The 21,699-nt window shown below is 33.7% G+C and overlaps 1 protein-coding gene across 1 annotated transcript; it reads left to right on the top strand.

Moving 5' to 3' along the window:
• Nucleotides 1-796: 796 nt before the first annotated feature.
• Nucleotides 797-17,457, top strand: LOC150093434 (uncharacterized). The gene is made up of 2 exons (XM_090413507.1): nt 797-869; nt 13,054-17,457. The coding sequence occupies exon 2, from the start codon at nt 14,991-14,993 to the stop codon at nt 16,071-16,073; it is 1,083 nt and encodes a 360-aa protein (XP_090269633.1). The 5' UTR covers nt 797-869; nt 13,054-14,990; the 3' UTR covers nt 16,074-17,457.
• Nucleotides 17,458-21,699: the final 4,242 nt, after the last annotated feature.

Raw genomic sequence — 21,699 nt, 5'->3', positions numbered from 1 at the left:
TTTTATACTATGTATTTGTTTCATAGTTTATACTTTTTCTTAACTTACATGAATTACCTGAATTAAATAAAAATATTTTTTTGTTGGATATGTCATTGTTGTTTATATAATTTGAAAAAAAAAACGCTTTTGGGAACATAACCCTACTTTTTCTATCTGATCTGAAACTTGCATAACGCGATTTATATAACGCGGCATTTCTGCGGAACCTAACATCCACGTTATACGAGGGTTACCTGTATATTTAAGTTACGGGATATTACATCCCATATTGTTTCATAGCGGAATAAGAAACTCAAAGAGTTTCATGCCGAATATATAAACTATATAAAGTTCGGCGAGTCCAAGTGTAAGCAAATACCTGGATAGTGTAGCACATAGTCCATCTGGTAGTGCAACACTGAGGGAACTCATAGCAAGGTCCGATCACTATTCTTGGTATTTACTCATAATGTAAAACCCAACTCCTAGGAGCTGTATTACTGTTCTACATTATGAGAGAAGGTCACTGACCAGACCGGCAGAAACCGGTCTGGGTAGTGAAATTGAAACCTATACGGCTTATTCGAAACTTATTCGGCTATGAAACAATATGGGATGTAACCTAACTTATTAAGTTCAATTTCACGTCGACGAATTCAAGCCTTTGGCTCTTTATATAATTAATAAATTACTTGTATATAATTTTATATTGTATGACTGTTCTTCATCTGAATGAATTTATTTCCGAAAGGTGTCGCACTTAGCAGTGGAATACACAAGTCGATGTCATTTGTTGTAGTAGTGTAACGAAGTTGTCATTTTGAACGCCAGGAGTCGGCGTATCAGTAAGTTGCTGTAAGATTCACGATCTGGATAACTGCGAATTAGTAAGTAAATTTTAGTCTGTCATGTACCTTATCAACTATCGATATAAGCGATAATTATGTGAACTTTATAATATGCTAACAGATGGAAAATATCTCAAAATACGAGTACTACTATAACATTCTGACCAACGTACATGGCAGCTGCTAGTCTTAGGAAATGGCGATACGCTGCAAAGTTTGCGAGGATATAGCCGATGATATTATAAGGTGCGTTAACTCTAATTGTAATGTTTTTGTTACAATTAAGAGTTTTTTTATTTTAACTATTAATTTTACTGAGCAAAACTGAGTGAAATTCAGTACAAAATATCAACAGAAGACAGAAACCTGATCTGTCAATGTATTACTTGAAAATTTAGAGAGCAACAATGCTCACAGCGGTCAAGTTGTTTGTCTGAAAGCAGTATGCATCCGCTGCTGAACAGCGGTCACAGGCACTGACAGCAGTGCAGCTACGGAATCGTGTCAAATTTCAAAATTTGCATATCATGCACGTTCTTAACTTTTAGTTATGACAGTGCACCCAAAGAAAATTAGGACTCATTAGCACATTTTGAATTATTCCATTTCTAACGGACTATTTCCTTCCGAACGGTTACTTCGTTACCACGGGAGTCTAATTGAGATCGCACCCGACGCATAACTGCATGAGAGAGCACCTCGTATCCGGATTGGACGTTTCGGTAGGAGGGGTGGAAGTTTCGCATTCAATCGCTAGGTGACGCACAGTTCTTCTAAAGGATAATGGCTCACTACTCGAGTAGTTAACAGATTTTCCTTCTGTGGAATTATACTACCTGTTTGTTTATTATGCAGCCATGTAGACGACACAGATTTCGCATTTTTTACTCTTTCAAATATTTTCTTTATCCTTTAAAATGGCGCAAACTGTAGAACCGGCAAGACAAATTTTCTCAAAAAGACCTTGTAACAGTGCTACCCGCTTCATGGCTCGTGAAAATTTCGCATTTTTTCTCTAATCTGATTTCCGTTTTTTTTTTTTTTTTGCTCATTTTCTGGTTTTGCACTACTAACATTCTTGGAAGCGTGAAAGGGTTATAGTTAAAAAGAAAACCAAATAATAATATAAAAAAAACAGGTGTAATTGAAGGAAACTATGAATAACAGACTCGCGTCGCCAAGGCTCGTGAGTGACTTAGGTTCGTTCATTACTTCATTATCTTCTTCTTCACTCATTACGTATAATATATTTTTGATACCAAGACTTGATCTTCTTTTCTGGTATCTTTTAAACATTTTTCTAGGTCTTCCTGTTCTCCAATTATTCTTTGGTTTCTAACTGTAGACTGGTTTTATTATTCTATCTTTCATCATTTCTCTGCACATGTTCAATCCATTTTATTCTTTGGGTTGAAAGCCAATTGTTTATTGCTCGTATTTCACATTGTTTTCTTATCTGTTTTTTTTTATTGTTATCTATAGTTTTGTTTTTTATTTTTGTTAATATAATCGTTTCACGTGTGTTTAACATTTGTCTTGTTTTCGTACTGTCTGATCTTGTTTCTGCATTGTATGTCACAATAGGACTGATTACTGCTTTAAAAATTCTGGTTTTTGTCTCTACTCTAAGAGGTTTATTTTTCCATACTGTTTCATTCAAGTATCCTGATATTCTTGCAGCTTTTTCAACTTGTTCTCTGACTTATAGATTTTGCTTACCTTCCTATTTAAGTTGTATGCCTAAATGTATTGTGTTATTTCTTCTATAATAGTACCTTCCATTTCTAATTTATATCTTTGTGGTTCTTTTGATATTATCACCCCTTTTGTTTTAGTTTTTGATATCTTTATATTATATAATTTTGTTGCTTTATTAAATGCACGTAGTAATATTTTATATGCGTTTCATTTTCTGCAATTAATATTACATTGTCTGTATAACATATAGTTCCTATTATTCTGTTTTTTATTCCATGCTTGTATTTTATTAACATTTTGTATTATTTTATCCATTATTATATTGAATATTGTTGGACTTAAGGAGTCTCCTTGTCTATAGCCATTATTAATTTGTATCTCTTTACTTGCATGGAAAGCCTTATATGTTCATCACACATGTTGAAACAGCATTTTAAAGGTATTGATGCAAACACAGATTGATAAGAAAATAACTATTTATTAACTTAAAAGCTAATATTTCGCTGGTATTATATCCAGCATCTTCAGAGAAAACAAAGTTTGTTATAAATGCGAGACAACCACAATCCAGTGGTTGTGGTTGTCTTGCACAACCACCGGATTGTGAGACTAGTTTAAAGTGGGGCTTTAAACTAGCCCCACTTACAAACAGTAGGGCTAGTTTAAGTAATTGCAGAGTGCAACACTAAAGTCCTAATACAGCACCATCTAAGTTGGAAGAAAGGAAAAATAAATAAAGTAGTCCAAAGTTTTGAAAAGATCTTTGAAAGTTTTGAAAAATAGTAGTCTCCCAGTTTTGAAAAAAAAAAATTAATTAATTAATTAAAATAAATATTAATTTGGTCTTAGGATGCCTGTCTCCCAAATCTTTGGCAGATTTACGCAGCCATGCTTGTTAAGGTTTGGAAGAAAACAGTACTTTTTTCTTCCAATTGATCCTGTGTGCAGGGGTATCCCAAGCATGGTCTGCCAGATCCAACTTGCCATAGCGAAAGTGCAAGATATATTTTTGTGTTCACTGAGGTGGATGACCACAGTTCTTCTTGTCTGTCCATAGTAGGTTAGATAACATGAACAGGACACTTCATAGACTCCTGGATATGTGATAAGGGAGTGAATCTGTCCTTAGGTGAACAGATGAGAGTTGCCAATTTAACACAAGGTTTAAATATGGTGTGCAGTTGGTGTTAAGCACCCCAGATATCTTTTCAGATATACCTTTAATGTATGGGATGGTGATAGTTTTTGTTATCTACCACAGAAGGTAGGGGGATTTTGGGGTAGCATTTAGTATTTTATCTATTTTATGGGGATTATAGCCATTGGTTAGGAAAGTGTGACTCAGGTGAGAAAGTTCAGCAGTGAGAGTAATGTCATTGGTATCTTAGTGTTTTTAAGATACCATATTTGAGAAGGGTGATGGTGTGATTTATTGTGTAAATATCTCCCTGTATGTGTGGGTTTTTTGTAAATTGAAAATGATAAGGAACCTTCTGGGAGATGTGTAATCAGTGTGTCCAGGAAAGGCAGGCAGCCATTGGCTTCTAGTTCCATTGTAAAGTGGATTAGGGTGCTGGCTATTTAGATGCACTAAAAATGTATTCAATGTGTCTGGGCCATGTGGCCAAATAGCAAACACATCATGAGCATAGTATAGCCAGAGACTAGGTTAGAGAGTGGCTGTGTTGATGACTTGCTTTTCCAGATGTTCTATGTAGAAGTTGGCTAAGGGGAAGGAGGATCCCATAGCTGTCCCATCTAATTGTTTGTATATTTTCCCCTTCCAAGTAAAATAATCTGCCTGTACTGTGAATTTAAATAGCTGAAATATATCAGGGGAAAATTATGAATTTTTGTAAGTTAAGTGTTTATGTCAGTGGTATGTTTTTGAATAATGAGGTGATATCAAAACTCACCATTAATCTGAAGTATTTAAGGTGTGGTTCTCTAAAATACTTTTTAGGTGGGTAGAATATTTAACAAAAGAGGGAGAATTGTTTGTGCAAGTGGCTAGTAGTTTGGCTAAATGTTTAGCTAGTTTATATGTAGGGCTGTTTATACTATCTACAATGGGGCATAAAGGTATACCTTGTTTGTGAATTTTTGGAGCTCCATATATTCTGGGCATTTTAACGTGAAAGGGTTTGAGTTTGTTGACTGTTTCTTTTGGCCAGGAAGTGACTTCATTCAATAATTTGCACACTTTATTCTTTTGTGAGTTGGTGCAATCTCGATCTATGATTTGATATGTTGACCATTCTTGGAGAAGTTCATGCATTTTGCTTTCGTATTCTGTTGTATCCATTACTACAGTTGCATTTCCTTTGTCCGATTTGGTTATTGTAATGTGATTATTATTGTGTAGCTCTTTTAGAGCCATTATTTCTTTTTGTGGGATGTTATTTTTGGGAGGCTTAGAATGGATTAAAATATTGGCCACATCTAACCTAATATTATTGACTATTGCTGGAGGCAAGTGGTATATCCCACGTTCAATGGAAGCCATTATTTTGGTTTTTGGAACTTCTTTAGGACTAACGGCAAAATTGTGTCCACGGCTTAATGCACTCGTGACTTTGGTTAAGGGTTACCGAAGAGAAGTTTACAACAATGCCATCTTGAGGTAAATGTGGTCATTGCACAGCACTGCGTTGCTTGAAGATTTCAAATTTCTTATGGTGCCAGTTTTTTACTTTAGAGAATTCTTTATTGGCTGTAGAGTCGGAGATTCTATCCAGGATATCCCATAGTTCTGGGTACAAAATGACAGATAGTATATCATGTAGTGCACTGATGGAAGTATTTATTTTTGAAACACATTGATTACACATCTTCCAAAAGGTTCCTTATCACTTTCGGTTTATAGAAAACCCACACATACAGGGAGATATTTACACAAACAATCACACCATTGCCCTTCTCAACAATATGGTATCTTAAAAACCCATAGAGCTAGAGCAATCTGTTCCAATGACATCACGCCCACTGCTGAACTTTCTCACCTGCATCACACCTTCCTAACCAATAAAATACTAAATGCTACCCAAAAATCCCCTTCACTATCTACCACAGAAGAATACAACAAAACTGTCACCATCCCATACATTTAAGGAACATCTGAAAAGATATCTAAGGTGCTTAACAAACACCAAATGTGCACCATGTTTAAGCCTTATCATTTTCGGTTTATAGAAAACCCACACATACAGGGAGATATTTACACAAACAATCACACCATCACCCTTCTCAACAATATAGTATCTTAAAAACTCTAACCCATAGAGCTAGAGCAATCTGTTCCAATGACATTACTCCCACTGCTGAACTTTCTCACCTGCATCACACCTTTCCAACCAATAAAATACTAAATCCTACCCAAAAATCCTACCTAAATGCTACCCAAAAATCCCCTTCACTATTTACCACAGAAGAATACAACAAAACTGTCACCATCCCATACATTTAAGGAACATCTGAAAAGATATCTAAGGTGCTTAACAAACACCAAATGTGCACCATATTTAAACCTTATGTGAAATTGGCAACTCTCATCCATTCACCTAAGGACAGATTCACTCCCTTATCACATCCAGGAGTCTACGAAGTACCCTGTTCATGTCATCAAGCCTACTACGGACAGACAGGAAGAACTGTGAACTGCCGTCTCAGTGAACACAAAAAATATATCCGCTTTCGCTATGGCAAGTTGGGACTGGGACAGTGCTTGGGATACTCCTGCACACAGGATCAATTGGAAGAAAACAAAAGTACTGCACAGAAGCTTTTCCAAGTCAGAGAGGTTGTTCCTGAAATCAGCAGAAGCCTTAAAACATACACCAAACCTTAACAAGAATGGCTGCATAAATCTACCAAAGATTTGGGTGACTGTCATCCTAAGAATAAGTGAATTTTTTTATTTTAATTAATTAATTTATTTATTTTTATTTTTTAAACTTTGGACTACTATTTTTTTATTTTATTCCATTTATTTCTCTCAACTTAGATGGCACCTTATTAGGACTTTAGTCTTGTGTTGCATGCTGCAATTACTTATACTAGTCCCATTGTTACACTGGATTGTGGTTGTCTCACATTTGTAATAAACTTTGTTTGTGTGCTCTGAAGATGCTGGATATAATATCAGTGAAATATTAGCTTTTAAGTTAATAGTTATTTTCTTATCAATCTGTGTTTGCCTCAGTACCGTTAAAATCCTGTTTCACCATATCTCTTTACTTGTTTTTCCCTGTGTTTTTATTATACAACTATCGTTATCATGTATAATACATGAAGTTATAAAAGTACATTTACATAAATCAGTACAGATATGTAAAAAGTAAATTTTAAAAAAAGTGTAAATGATAAATAATTACAGTAAAACTTAGGCAGTTACATGTTTGATGGACAAAACACTTATAAGAAGGAAAGATAACATCACAGAGAAGGTCTAGCACTAATCATTAAAAAATGGTTCATAAACTCAGTAGTTGAGGTTAAGACCAATTTCCTCTAGAATCATCTCTGTAAGATCCAAGCAAAAGATGGAGTTATATTCATAAAAATAATAGAAGTTTATGCCATAGATCAATGACATGAAGAGGTGGAATATATTAAATTCTTTGAACAACTGCAAGAAAATATCAGGCAGAGAAGTACAAGAGATATCTTGATTATGTGAGATTTTAATGCAAAGATCAGTCAGTATTCTGAAGATAAAGCAGAAGTAATCAGAAAATTTGGTCATGGAGAGATGAAAGAAAGAGGAGAGGATTTGATTAATTTCTGCAAAGTAAATCAACTGTTAAACACAAATACCTTATTCTACCATAGGCCACAACACAAATACACCTGGACATCACCAAACAATGAAATCAAAAACTGTATAGACTATATAATTGCTAATAAGAAATGGAAACATTCCTTCCAAAATGTCAAAACATAATAGAAGATTGACATGGATACGGACCATGAACTACTATCAGCCAAACTAGAAATCAGTTTCAAAAGAAAGAGAATAAACCACCAAACACAAAAGAAGATAGACATCTCAAAACTCAGTGATATCTTGACCAGATCTAACTATCAAAGATTATTGAAAGAAAAATTAAATAGTATTATTTTAGATACAGTCCTGGAAAGGAGGTAAAGTAATGATTAAAAAAAACAGCAACAAAACACCTGGGCTATCAGAGAAGAGTAAATAAAGATTGGCTTAGACCAGAGAGAAGAAAAGAATAACCCAAACTAACCTCTCAAAAGAAGATAATGAAGAAAATAGAATATTATACAGAAGTTTGATTGAAGAAATCAACAAAAAATGCAGATTAGCAAAAATCGCATATTTAGAAGAAAAAGCAGGAATGTGTGAAGAAACATACAAAAAACATGATTCTAAGACCATTTATGAAATACTTAGAGATAACCAGAATATACTCACCCAACCCAGTTTCAGTATTGCAGCAAGATGGAACCACAACAAGTAGCACTGAAGCAATAAAATAAATATGGACTAATCATTTTAAAAAAACATTTGCAGCTGAAGAAACATATCAAGATGCCTGAAGAAACTTCTGAACACACAAAACATCCTAAATGAAGAAATACATAGAACAATCAAACAAAACGAAATATGATATAGCACTAGGCATAGAAAACATTCAAAAAGGACTTCTGGAAAAGGAGGAGAAAGCATAATAAATTTCCTAAGGAAACTGTTTAACAAAATACTAAAGAAAGGAAATTTACTTACAGAATGGAGAACAGGCCACATCGTACCCATCCACAGAAAAGGGAATTTCAGATCATGCACTAACTATAGACCTATCACCCTTCTAAGCAAATGCTATAAAATATTCATCAGGATTCTTCAAAACAGAGTTTGAAAATAAACTACTTTTTATCGACTTCAAACAAGCTTGTGACTGGATAAACAGAAACAAGCTCATTAAAATTCTAGAAAACAGAGGGTTTGACATATATCCATTAAATTCTATCAAGAATTACTATTCAGAACAACAAGCAATAGCAAAATACAAAAACATAGAAACAGATCAAATAGCAATTAAAAAAAGTTATGCATGGCTGTCTATTATCACCATATTTATTAAACCTGTACGTAAAAGTAGTAGATGGACTGCAGATGTATGAAGGCATAATGGTAAATGGAAGAAATATGACACAAGTGTGCTGATTATATAGTCATTAGTACTGACAGCCAAGAAAAATTAGAAAATATCCTGACCAGGCTTCATCAAACAGGTAAAAATTATGATATGAAAATCAGTTTTAGTAAAACAAAACTAATGGTAATAGGAAAAAAAAGGGAAGCAATCCAAATGAAAATAAGAAACAATAATGTAGAACAAGTAAAGCAGTTCAGTTACTTAGGATCAATGATCACTAAAGATCTATAATATTTCGAAACCATAAAATACTGAATCAATGGATGGATGATAATGGGCAGGCTTCAAAAATATGGAACTGTGAAAGATTAAGCAAAGAACTCCAAGATATATAATTGTAACAATGATAATTCCCACAGTACTCTATAGCTCAGAATGCTGGATCTTAAGAAAAAAAGAAATGGATAAATAAACTGTATGCTTTTGAAATGAAATGCCTAAGAAAAATCAATAGAACAAACTGTACAGAAAGATAAACAAACTAAAAAGGCAAAGAAGAACTTAACTTTAAAGAAACTATAATTACTGCACTAAAACGAGCCAATTAAGCTGGATTGGATGTGTTTCAAGAATGAACTCAGAAAGACTTCCAAACATATTAGATGATAATATTGAAGGACAGCCCAGCAGAGGAAGACCAATTAAGAAATCGATTGAGAACGTTAAAGAAAGTACCCACTTCAACTCCACTATGGAACTTCATAAGAAGACAACAGACAGAAGAAATGGCCAAGATTCATTTTTGAGGAAATTAACCCACAACGAGCAGAAGAGAAGATAATTTTCTGTTTTCTTTTTAATCTACTTCATTTAAATATTGGTATTATTATATTTTTTTCCCATTCTACCAGGATCTCTTTTTGTTTTTATTATTTGATCATATAGTATATCTAAACTCTGAGTTATAATTTCTTTACTTTTTTTTAACTATTCATTATTGATATTATCTAGACCTGGTGATTTCCTATTCAGTTTTTAATTGCATTTTCAATTTCATGTTTCTTCAGTTTTTGTCTCTGTTATATTTCTTCTTTGTTTGTTTGTTTACCTAATTCTACTTTTATTTCAACTGTTTAATTATAAAGGTGTTTGAAACAATTTTCTAATTGTTCTATTTCTCCTTTTAATATTGGAATTGGAACTGCTTCTTCTTTCTTTTGTGTATTAATAAATCTCCACATTTGTTTCTGTATACCATAAAAATCATATTCAATTTCTTTTGTATATGAATCCCGAAATTGATTTTTACTTTCTATTTTCTTTTGATTAACTTTATTTCTTATTTCTTTATATTTGTTCCAATTATCAATTGTTTTTATTCGTAGATATTTTTCTTTCGTTAATATTTTATTTGTTCGTTAAACCATGGAGTCCATCTTGTTAATTTTTTTTTTTTTTTTTTAACCTCTAATACTTCTGTTGGTATTTCAGTTAAATTCTTCTACATGTTGTTCGTTTAATCTGTTGTAGTATAATGTTTTTTAATCTGTAGTAGTGTAATGTTTTTATCCTTTCTTCTTTTAATAATTCCTTGTGTTGATTTTCTTTAAATTTTATTTTCACCCAATTCTTGTAAAATCTTAGTTTACATATTAAGAGGTCACTTCCAATTTCTGCTGGTGTTAACACTATAATATCTATTTCTGATGGGTATATTACTCTATTGAATATAATATAATGTATTATTGATTCCTGTCCTCTTGTGTTTCCAAATGTTATTTTATGCTGATAAAAAGTATTCATTATTTCAAACTTATTATTTGCACAGAATTGTATCAATGTTTCTCCATTATTGTTTCTTAATTAAATCTTTGCATAATTTCATTTATTGCTATATTCCTATATTTGCATTTAATTCTCCCATTATAATTAATGTCCACTAGGAGGAAACACTTAATAGATACAGCGAGTCCTTGATAGAGAAATTATTTGTTATTGTCCCTCTTCCAGCTTGCAATCTGACGTTAAAAGGATCAACAACTCTTCCTGAAAGGAACATCTGAACAATTAGCCAAGGATGTTTCTCAGTTATAATTTGCGCAACAACTTTAAACCAGCCATCCAGGAAGTTGTATTTTTCGTACAACCTATCAAAGATTCATTATCACCTTTATCCTTGCCTGATGTTTATGAAACACCCTGTTCTTCTCATATTTGATGTGATGGAGAGATTGGCCATTGTTACTATTAGATTCGAAGAACATCAAGGGTATATAAGATGTTTGGATTTTGAAGGTTCAGGCCAATCAAGTGAAGCTCTACGCCACCATCCTAATCTTAAGTGGAAAGGCTGTATTCTGAGCTGAGAGATGTGATTTCTGTTAATTGGTTGTAATTTTAAATATTTTGTCATTATTTCTACATGAATTTATTTATTATTTCTTAATTAATTATGCATCTATTCTTATGCTTCTAAACTCTAACGGTGTGTCCTACTGGATACCTGCGACCTACATGTGAGATATTATACGCATGCTGAATGAATCATTCTTGTACTCAGAATTTAAATGTTGCAAGCTTTACTGTCTTCTCCCTGAATGAAACTCATATTTTGAGTGAAATATGAAGAGGTAATAAATTATATTTAGTTCTCTCTTGCAGGTTATTCAATACCTATAGAAATAAACGATCAGCACACAAATTCTTAAGATTTACAAAATTACCAAAGCAAAACCTTGTGTTCCAGAAATAAGTTACTCCAGTTAATAGAAGAACGAAAAAAAGGCAAGTAAAAGAAAATTCTAAAAAGCAAGGAACGTTATCAAAGACTATGAAGCAAGGATAAAGAAGACTTAAAGAAAAAAGCAAAGGAGAATTGGATAAAGTAACATAAAGAAATTAAATGTGGAAAAGTGTGATACCGATTATCAAATAATCGGTCCTTTAACCTCCAGTTTGACCCGAAACAAAAAAGTAAAGGACGAGATTAAGAAAATGGAAAGTTACTCTTAACAGAAAGATTGTAGAAAGATGGAATAACTTGAACACTTATACAGTGAAGAACACATGCAAAGTGAAATTACCGAACAAGAAATCTTGGGCCAGAGAAACCGCATGAAGAAATTTAAAGAAAACAATGAATTTGCTATCTGTAAAACTGATCTGCATCAGATGAAACACCTGCTGATGTAAGAATTGTTGTGTTGCATGTGCCTGATTTTGTCTTCCCAGATTCTGTTGGGATAGATTAGATTTGGAATGTATTTGATTTCTAGGGAAGTTATAACTATATTACAGAGAATCAACAGAATTAAATACATTAATTAAAAATAATGGATGAGGTTGTATCTGATCATTGGCTTTAAATGAATAAAACAAAAACTAAAATAATGCTGAAACTGTCAAAAAAATTGAGTAGAAGATAAAATTGTAATTAGAGGTAAAAATGATCAAGTAAAATAAGTCATATTTTAAAGGAATTTCCAGGAAGATGTGTGGTGAAAACACGAACGGGAATGCCTATGGCAAAAGAAGTATTAAAGAAAAGAAAAAGATCATTTAATACAAGTAAGATTAGTAAAGACACATAGAAAAGAAAACTGACAAAGTGTTGAGTATTAAGGACAGTCATCTCCTGGCACACATGAGAAGACAGTGAATGGATTCTAGACGTGTATAGAAACCTGAGAAAAGAAGAGGACAGCTGAAATATACATTCTTAGAGGAAGTGTTTACATTAATCGGAAGAGGTTTAAGCTGTTAAAGGAGAAAGCCAGAAATAGGGTGATCTGGAATAGGGAACTCTGTATATCTTCAGGGATTATTTCTTAGAGAATAATATCAAACACAGAATGGCTGTTCATTCTGTGTTTGATATTGACATACAAGGGTAAATCACAATTGCTCGTGTGGCAATAACTGACATCCAGCCAACTGAATAAAATGGAATTTCTTAAGAAATTCACTCCCAGATTGAAAAGGCATATTTAAATGTTGACTGTAATTCTGCAGTTTCCATGTGTAAGAAATAAGTTCGTATCTGAAGTCATCCATAGTGTTATTTCTGAGGACATTTTCAACTTCCCATTATAATCCGACCCCGTGGCTCTCTGCTTGACTTGTTATTTTGTCATGATGCTTTTGTCAAACGAAATGAGGTTTTCTTACTGCATCATTTTAAAGAGCGATAATACTCACTGTTATTATCTGTTGAAAGTTTTAGTGTTTTTTTTGTTGTAGCCTTATTACAAGAAAATCCGCTATTCATTACAAGTATGAAATTTCAAGATTTCAAAATTTCAAGAATTCATACATTAATTGCTATTAAATATTAAATAATGCTAAGAATGTTTCATTTATAAATAGTTTTAAATTAGCATTAATTACTTCGTTTTTCTTTACAGATTGTTAATAGGGTTTCTGACATGAGATATTTTGTCTACTAATGCATTAAAACCAAGCCGATAACCAGCAATCTATGAAGACTTAAGTTGTTGGAAACACTTCATGCTGGATTTGCAAAATAAAAATCAAATAATTCTGAGGAGGTGCACTTCTAGTGACTTATGGGAAAGTCATCAAAATGAGAATGGAATTGACGACCTAAATTCAAAAAAAAAAAAAAAACGATGATTAGTTCTGCAACAGTGAAGAGGGCACAGTCACATTTCCTAGTAAAATCTCTTAATTCAGATGAAAATAGGGAAAGGTATTTCCCATATGAGTCACAAAAGACAAAGTTTGTATATCAGAGTTGCCTAAACCAACATCAGAAAACAATAATCAGTCGAATAATAATAAAAAAAAAATCTTGATGTATCACAAAACTCTTAAGCGATCAGATCAACTTAAAGTGCACGAGACAATTCATAGCAATCGAACAACAACAAGATTCCAGTAGTAAAGAGTCACGAAAAATATGAGAAAAACTTTCATCGCCATGACAGCCTAAAGAGAACCAGAAAATGCACAGGAAAGATGATTCTGTATGACATGCCAGAAGAATTTCCTTGATTCAGCAAATCTTCGAGGGCATCTGAAAATGCACTCAAGGAGCAAATTCCATATGAAAAATACAGCCAAGACCTTTTACTTGCTTAAACACTGAGGATGCACACGGCTACAATTTACTGCAATGAATATAAGTTGATATGTGAAATATGCGACAGGCGGTTTTCCAGTTTTGAAGATGCACAAATTTGTGGTTCACGCATCAGAAAATCAAGTGTGAAAAATATAAGGCCTATCAATTACAGTCCTGTCTTAAAAGACATAAAACTGGCTCGTACTGTGAAACGTTTTCCTTTATCCGATTTTAAAAAGGAGTTTTCTTATTTTAACTTCTTTAAATTTTGAACTAAATTTGAGATTGTGAACACTACAAACACTTCCCAATTAAATTACATGGCAAACAACACAAGTGCAGCCTGATGGCAAATCAATCTGCAAAGTTCCTAGTGGAGAAAGGTGTTTACTGAGAAGCAAGTGTCAAATCATTTTCCTCAATGGCATTTTTTAAAATACATTCTATTGTTCACACGAATTGAGTAGCCTTTTCAAACCCAAATATGACACAAACCATTTGTTTTCGATCAGACAGTAAATGCAACATAGGTAGTCTGCATTTAAAGGAGAAACCTTGCAGCTATGAAATATATGACAGTCTTTTATAAAACAAAGCTTTTGTTTCACATCAGAGAGGTTCACGTAAAAGAAGCCATATGAGAAATTTGTAGGAAGTCATGACTATAGACAAATCCTTGAAATGCATCTCAGACCTCACAAGAAGAAAAATCTTGTGTAGCTCTAGGTTTTAAATTCTACTGTTTCTTAAAGGGCACCATGCATTCCACTGAAGAAGTTTAAAATAACTTGGCAAACAATATTCTCAGTCATAAAAACCACATCATAAAGCAAACTAAAGATAACTCGTTGCTATCCGAAATCTGTTACAAGAAATTCTTCGACCCGTCACACCTGTGAGAAACCTTTTCCGTTCGAAATTTGCAAGAAGACTCTTTCAGACACTTCAATTGTGAAAAGACGTCTAAGACTGCATACTGGTTACAAAACGCTCACTTGTCCTATGTGCAGATCTGTTTTCAACTGTATCGTTCCCATAATATGCACCAAAAATACTAGACTTTGTGCGAAACCTTTTTCTTGTTAAATATGTGACAAACAATTTTCTCAATCAGAATATCTTAAAAACACATGAAAGGCACACCACGGATTGCTCTTATTCATGCGAAATCTGTCACGAGAAATTCTTCGACACGTTTAACCTGAAAATACGAAATTTCAGACCAGAGAGAAACCGTTTCCATATGAAATTTGCATCATGAGGTTTACAGATGGTTCGAGTATGGAAAAACATCTAAAAATTCATGCTAGTGGGAAAACTTTTCTATGCCAAATTTGTAACAAGAAGTTTTCAAACAGTTCGAGTCTAGAACAACATCTAAGAATTCACAGTGGTGAGAAACATTTCCTCTGTAAAATTTGCAACAAGTGGTTTACAGACAGGTCGAGTCTGGAAAAACATATAAAAAGAATTCACAAGGGTGAGAAACCTTTTCTCTGCGAAATTTGCAACAAGAGGTTTTTAGAGAGTTCGCATCTGAAAAGACATCTAAGAATTCATACTGGTGAGAAACCTTTTCTGTGCGAAATTTGCAACAAGAAGTTTTCAAACAATTCGAGTCTGAAAGTACATCTAAGAATTCATACTGGTGAGAAACCTTTCCTATGCGAAACTTGCAACAAGAAGTTTTCAGACAGTTCGTCTTTGAAAAGTCATCTAAGAGTTCATACTGGTGAGAAACCTTTTCTATGTGAAATTTGCAACAAGAGGTTTTCAGAGAGCCATACACTGAATAGACATCTAAGGGTTCATACTGGTGAGAAACCTTTTCTATGTGAAATTTGCAACAGGGGTTTTTCATACAGTTTGGGTCTGAAAAAACATCTAAGAATTCATAGTAATGAGAAACCTTTTCTATGTGAAATTTGCAACAAGAGGTTTTCAGAGAGTCATGCACTGAAAAGACATCTAAAGGTTCATACTGGTGAGAAACCTTTTCTATGTAAAATTTGCAACAAGACGTTTGCAGAGAATTCATCTTTGAAAAGTCATCTAAGAGTTCACACTTGTGAGAAACCTTTTCTCTGTGAAAGTTGTAACAAGAAATTTTCAGATAGTTCGAGTCTGAAAATTCATCTAAGAGTGCATACTGGTGAGAAACCTTTTCTATGCGAAATTTGCAACAAGAAATTTTCAGTCAGTTCGAATCTGGAAAAACATCTAAGAATTCATACAGGTGAGAAACCATTTCTATGTCAAATTTGCAACAAGAAGTTTTCAGACAGTTCCAATCTGAAAAGTCATCGAAGAGTTCACAGTTGTGAGAAATCTCTTCTATGAGAAATTTGCAACAAGAATTTTTCAGACAGTTTGAGTCTGGAAAGACATCTAAGAGTTCATACTAGTTAGGAACGTTTTCTATGCAAAATTTTCAACAGGTGATCTGAAAAAATATTTCAAATCACTAATTATTTTCTTCTGTGAGAACACTTGGGTGAATTTTTTACGTGCTAATATCTAGTAACACGACAAGTTTTCGCCCTAACCTTTTTAATTGTAGCTACACTGCCACTCGTCCTTAGAAGTTCAAGACCGTCAGACTAGGTAAGAACGAAAGTAATGAAAGTGGGCAGCTAGTATACCGGAATACACAAATTCACTATGCGTTTTAGGTTTTGACATCCTAAATATCAAAAAGGACTTTTTCAGTGACTTTCGATGAATAAAATGTTAGTTAATTAGTTTTATCGTATTCATTATTGGTTTATTTTTATTTACAGTACTATTTCATATGTTCCACGTTTTTGAGTTGAGTGTGAAATGAATTATTTTTATTTACTTTGCAGGCAATTTTTTATGCTTAACACGTTCATTGGCAATCACGCGATATCGCGTGTTGCGAGTTCTCACCGAGCGGCCGATTACGCGTTATCGCGTAATCGGCCGTCGCTAACTAAATAAAAAAAAATTTGGCCACCACACGAAATTCCAATCTTCAGTTTGGCAATGAACGTTCATGCCAATCACGCGATGCGAGTTCTTACCAAAAACGGCCGATCACGCGTTATCGCTAACTAAATAAAAAAAAAAATTGGCCACCACACGAAATTCCAATTTTCAACTTGGCAATGAACGTGTTAAAGTGTGAATTACAAATTGTAATTGCTAAGCAATTTCGGCTGAGGAACTTCACTTTGTGAAATTGAATAAAATGCAGTTCTTTTTGTAATGTTTTGAGAATATTGTAATAACAATTGCTTTTAACAAATACTCGTTTTAATGTATAAGCTTTTAAAAATTATAATAGAGAGGTTTTGGGTATAACAATATGTCTCCGGAGATATAACTGAAATTCAATGCTAAAAAATCAAATTAGATCAAGTAATCACACACTTAGTCTTTTGTCTACTTCAAAATAAGACTTGTACTTCTCTCCTCGCCTTTTTGTTCATGGAAATGTTACTTCCAACTTCCTTGACGAAACTCAACCTAAATGAACTGATGAGAGTATTCTCTTATATTGATGACAGCGATTTATCTACTTTCTAATCACATTTATAATCGCTTTAAATTTAATTTTTTGTTTCATTTATTTCTCTCATGTTGCTCTTTCTGTATGCAAATTATTTTTCCTTGTATGGTGTAGTTTCATTCGGGATGGCACTATACCTCAATTATAATTGCCAGTTGTATTTAGGGTCAATTATTAAAATTTCGGGCAATATTTCATTTATTATATCTCATATATTACAATCGCTGCATTACAAAATAAAACTGGAATTATTGAAAAGAAATGAAAATGCCATTGTCATACTGGCCACAAAGACCAAACACAAATTACTAAAGTTGAAACTCCAGCTGCACTGCAAAGAAATGTTAAAGCTCTACTTCAATCCTATCCGAATGACCATATCAGATTGTCACGTACTGGACTGCATTCGCTCTTATGTTCAGTAGTGATTCTTAAAACATAACAGTCACTACTTAAAAGCCACCTGCACGTTCCACACCTCCGAATCAAAAATTAGAATAATCAAAGAAATTTTGTTGAAAGATTTGCAATTCTAGTTTATTGCAAAGAATAATTATTACAAAATAAGAATTAGCATCATCTAAAAATCCACTTACATGCAGATTTAAACGATGCTAATTAGATGATGTAGATTATATAGTCATTTCATCATAAATAAATATTAATTAAATTACAAGAAAATTTTTATTTGAAAACAATCAAAATACTAGGCTGTTTTAATGTGATTCAAAGTATTACAATATTCCAAATTTCTTTGAACGGTTTTGAGGAGTGCATAGAAATAGCATGTATTTCCTAAGCTGTTGGAAGATTCGTGTGTGAGGAATTGTTTGCACGTGGATTTCAGATTATCATTTGCCCAAACATGAGTCGAACAAGTGACATTGTAAATTTGTGAACAAGTGGCATTGTACAGTATCTCTATGCAAAGAAAGTCAAACTCTGCATATACATATCTTAGCTAAGGAATTAATATGCTGTCTTGCAAGTGTGAATAGAGTATTGAAATAGTATTGTAATCGCCGGGTTTTCAAACATATCGTTATACCTTTCTACTGATGTTGCAAAGGACTGGGAAAAAAGGTGATGAAATTGCTTTTTTGAGCAGGGTCGGCATAACGTGTTCGCCACATGAGCATTTAGAGACACGCATGCTCAGCACACATTAAATTAGGTAATCGCTAATTCTGCTGAAGTTAATACTGAAACAGCAAGGTTGTACAGCTCTATGTAAGAAATTTATAAAATTGACTCAAATCTATCGTGATTTGAGTAAAGGTGGTGCACTGTAAAATACATCAAAATTACCCTTAAAACTTTATAAGATACTATAAGGCAGGACACACAATGTGTGTGCCATTGCCCATCAAAGAATACCCATTTGGAATCTTAATGAAATTTGCAACCTCTATTCATAGTATGGCCTTGTGTTACCCCAGAGGGCCCAAGTAGGTTGTGTATTTTGTACTAAAGTCAATTCCGTAGTAAGCCATCTTGCAGAAAAAGGAAATCACCATAAATCTTCTGGTGTCGCTAAAAGAAAGCACTAAAAATTTTTTGCGATGGTAATTTCCTCTTTCAGCAAGATGCAGCTTCTTGTAGGGCTTGTAGATGACTTCAAAGAAAGGCAAATGACTGGCAAACTTACCAGATTAAAATCACATTGATATTTTGTGGGGAATTACAAAGAAACGCTTTCAAGAAGTATTCTGAAGAAACAATAAACCTGTTTCTAGTCTGCAGACCACATTGGCATCTTTTGATTAAAAAATATTGAACTGCTAGTGAATAATACACCCAACCATTTACGAAGGGTCATAAAAGCTAAGGATGAGGCAACAAAGTTCTATTTATCATGTTTCCCTTTGACTAATTTGTGTGCATTTCCCTATTATTCTGATATTTTCAGCACATTAAAAATTATTCTAATATTGTGACTTGATTTCAAATAATTTTCTTATAATTATAATTTATATTCCATTTATTTTCTATGTAGCAGAGAGGAAGCATCACTTGCATCCTCTTTGGTCGCTCAAAGTTACACTTAGATTCAAGTCTAGTCATCAACTGGAGGAACTTTTTCTAAACCCATCTTTGCCAGAGATCGAGTTAGTCGATGCCTGGCAGGGGTAAGCAGGTTTTTTCTCTCAGAAAGTTGGGTTTTTTCAGATGGTGGCATATCCTGTTAGGGTATTTACCTACCTGATGATAAAATGTCCATATCTCTGGTATAATGAATTTTTAAAATTTATTTTCAGAATGCAGTGAACAGCATGTCTCAGAATTTTTCACAACAGCACTGTTTGTCATTTGTAGGAAGCGTAGACAGGTCATCTCTATGTGCAAGTTAGTACTGGAAGAATTCTTCAACTATTAAAAAAAAAAACAGTCAAAGAACAATGTTCGATTCTATTTCCCGACTGGATGCACTTTTTTCGAAGCCATGCGATACTAAACCATTTGACCACTTCTCTCTTTCAGGAAATAAAATTCCTTAGATTAATTATTTTTTTAAGTTAGTACCTATTAATAATAATATACTGTCCACGTATTTCCCATTTTCTAAATATCAATGCTCAACTTTGTCTCTGGTGTATACGAAATTCCATGTGACTGCCATTTTTCTTACGTTGGGCAAACCGAACGTTCAATTGAAAAAGAAGACGAGAATACCAATCTTATATTCTTCACAACAAATCAGATAAATCTGGATTAGCAGAACATGGAATAGAGGCCGACCACAACAGGTTCTGGTTTCAAACACGCCTTCCAAACATGGTATAAATTAGAATGCCTATTTAAAGAGAGTGCTGAGGCCACACTTGACCGCCCTAACTTGAATCGGAGTGACTGCAATCATGTCAAAAATATGGCAAATATTGATTTAGCACATCATTTTTTAAGGCCAATAATGAAATTTGCAAAGACAAACCATCTAGATACTACATCTGTATAATGGTCTGCTTAGTGTGATATAAGTTATATATTTCTGTATGCAATTTATTTTACTTTTACGATTAACTTTAACCTCAGTGAAAGCATTGCGCTATTAACGATTTAACTTCACGCGGCTCGTACTATTTTGAATAAATCAATGATTTGCATCCTACCTTGTAAAAACTCTTTTTTTGCCACTAATAATAGCTTGTTAATTTCAAAGTGAAATATTTCGTGTAGAGAATTTATAGATGATGACATCTTTAACCATTTACGCAGCAGGTCGTTGAAAGAGAAGGAAGAATCTCCTGACAGCTAGTCATCTATAACTATTTTTAGAACTCGGAATGCTACAATATCGCGTTCTTGGATAAAATCGCTTGATGCCACTTTCCTGAAGAAAAGAAACAAAATGCATAAATTAGTTTCAGATCAGTTCTTTTACAAATGAGTACAAAATCCATTTCATTCATTACCACCCACTCAGACATGTATATGATCAATGATCAACGTGTGTGTGTGTGTGTGTAATACTGCAGTCTTGGTAAACAGGACCCCCAGAAGCGTATAAACGATTGAACAACATCGATTGAGGAACCGACATTCATTTGATTTAAAATATCTTTTCCGTGGTCGAATATCAAAGCAATGCTGACCTCTTTCTTCGATGCACTTGAGTTATTTCTTTCCCACATTATCTGGGAAATATATTTCCATGGGAGAATATTTAATATTTCCACTTGCACCTGGAAATATTCTCCAATCGCTTTTAGAAGCAATTTGTCAGAGAAGATCTCACAAATGTTTCTACAGCAATATATGAGAGAGACGTGCCATCGTTAATGATGCACATCGTTAATGATGCATTTAGTTAACGAAAGAAGTTGATAATACCTTTCATTTATTCCAGAAAATTATTATGATTATTATTTGCGACCCCTCCAAGAAGTTCGAAGACTCATCGTGGGAGGACACCTACAGCACAACTCTCCGTCTCCACCTCTACTACCGATCATCTACATCAACGCCTTTTACTGCCCACCAGCACAAGTAGTATTTTAGGTCTGTAAATTGCGTCTGTTCTGAAGGGAATTTTTCTGTATGCAGGATGAAAAACCTTAATTTCTGGTAGAAAAAAACCTGCTGCCTATGTATGAGATTGGCTAACTCACCTTCGATTGAAGTCCATATAAAGATTCCTGCCGTCACGACGGGAATCGAATTTAGGCCTTTTCTGATCGAAATGGGCAACGTACCTTCGTTCTTCCAATTGTGCAACGGAGGCGCTTTAAAAAAAAGTTCCTCATCAGCTTAGTACTGGCTAATAATTAATTACTTCAACATTCAGACATTAAACGAACAGCAAAGTATGTGTTGGAATGTTACCATGTTCAATCATTTTATAAATATCAATATTTGTGTAAGAAATAATAAATCAAAGTAGACCTTCTGAAGTCAAAGACCCCCATCATTGGAGGTAACCAAGAAACGCCAGAA

The sequence above is a fragment of the Typopeltis vanoorti genome, chromosome 24 (assembly GCF_054136105.1).
Source record: "Typopeltis vanoorti isolate ZY-2024b chromosome 24, IOZ_Tvanoo_1.0, whole genome shotgun sequence".
In the NCBI taxonomy this organism is placed as follows: Eukaryota; Metazoa; Arthropoda; class Arachnida; order Uropygi; family Thelyphonidae; genus Typopeltis; species Typopeltis vanoorti.
The sequence above is the reverse complement of the archived record's forward strand: the minus strand, read 5'-3'. Positions and strand labels throughout refer to the sequence as shown.

Bases quoted from the DNA above. Each gene is read 5' to 3' on its own strand.
- LOC150093434 (XM_090413507.1), top strand. From the start codon at position 14,991: ATGAGGTTTACAGATGGTTCGAGTATGGAAAAACATCTAAAAATTCAT.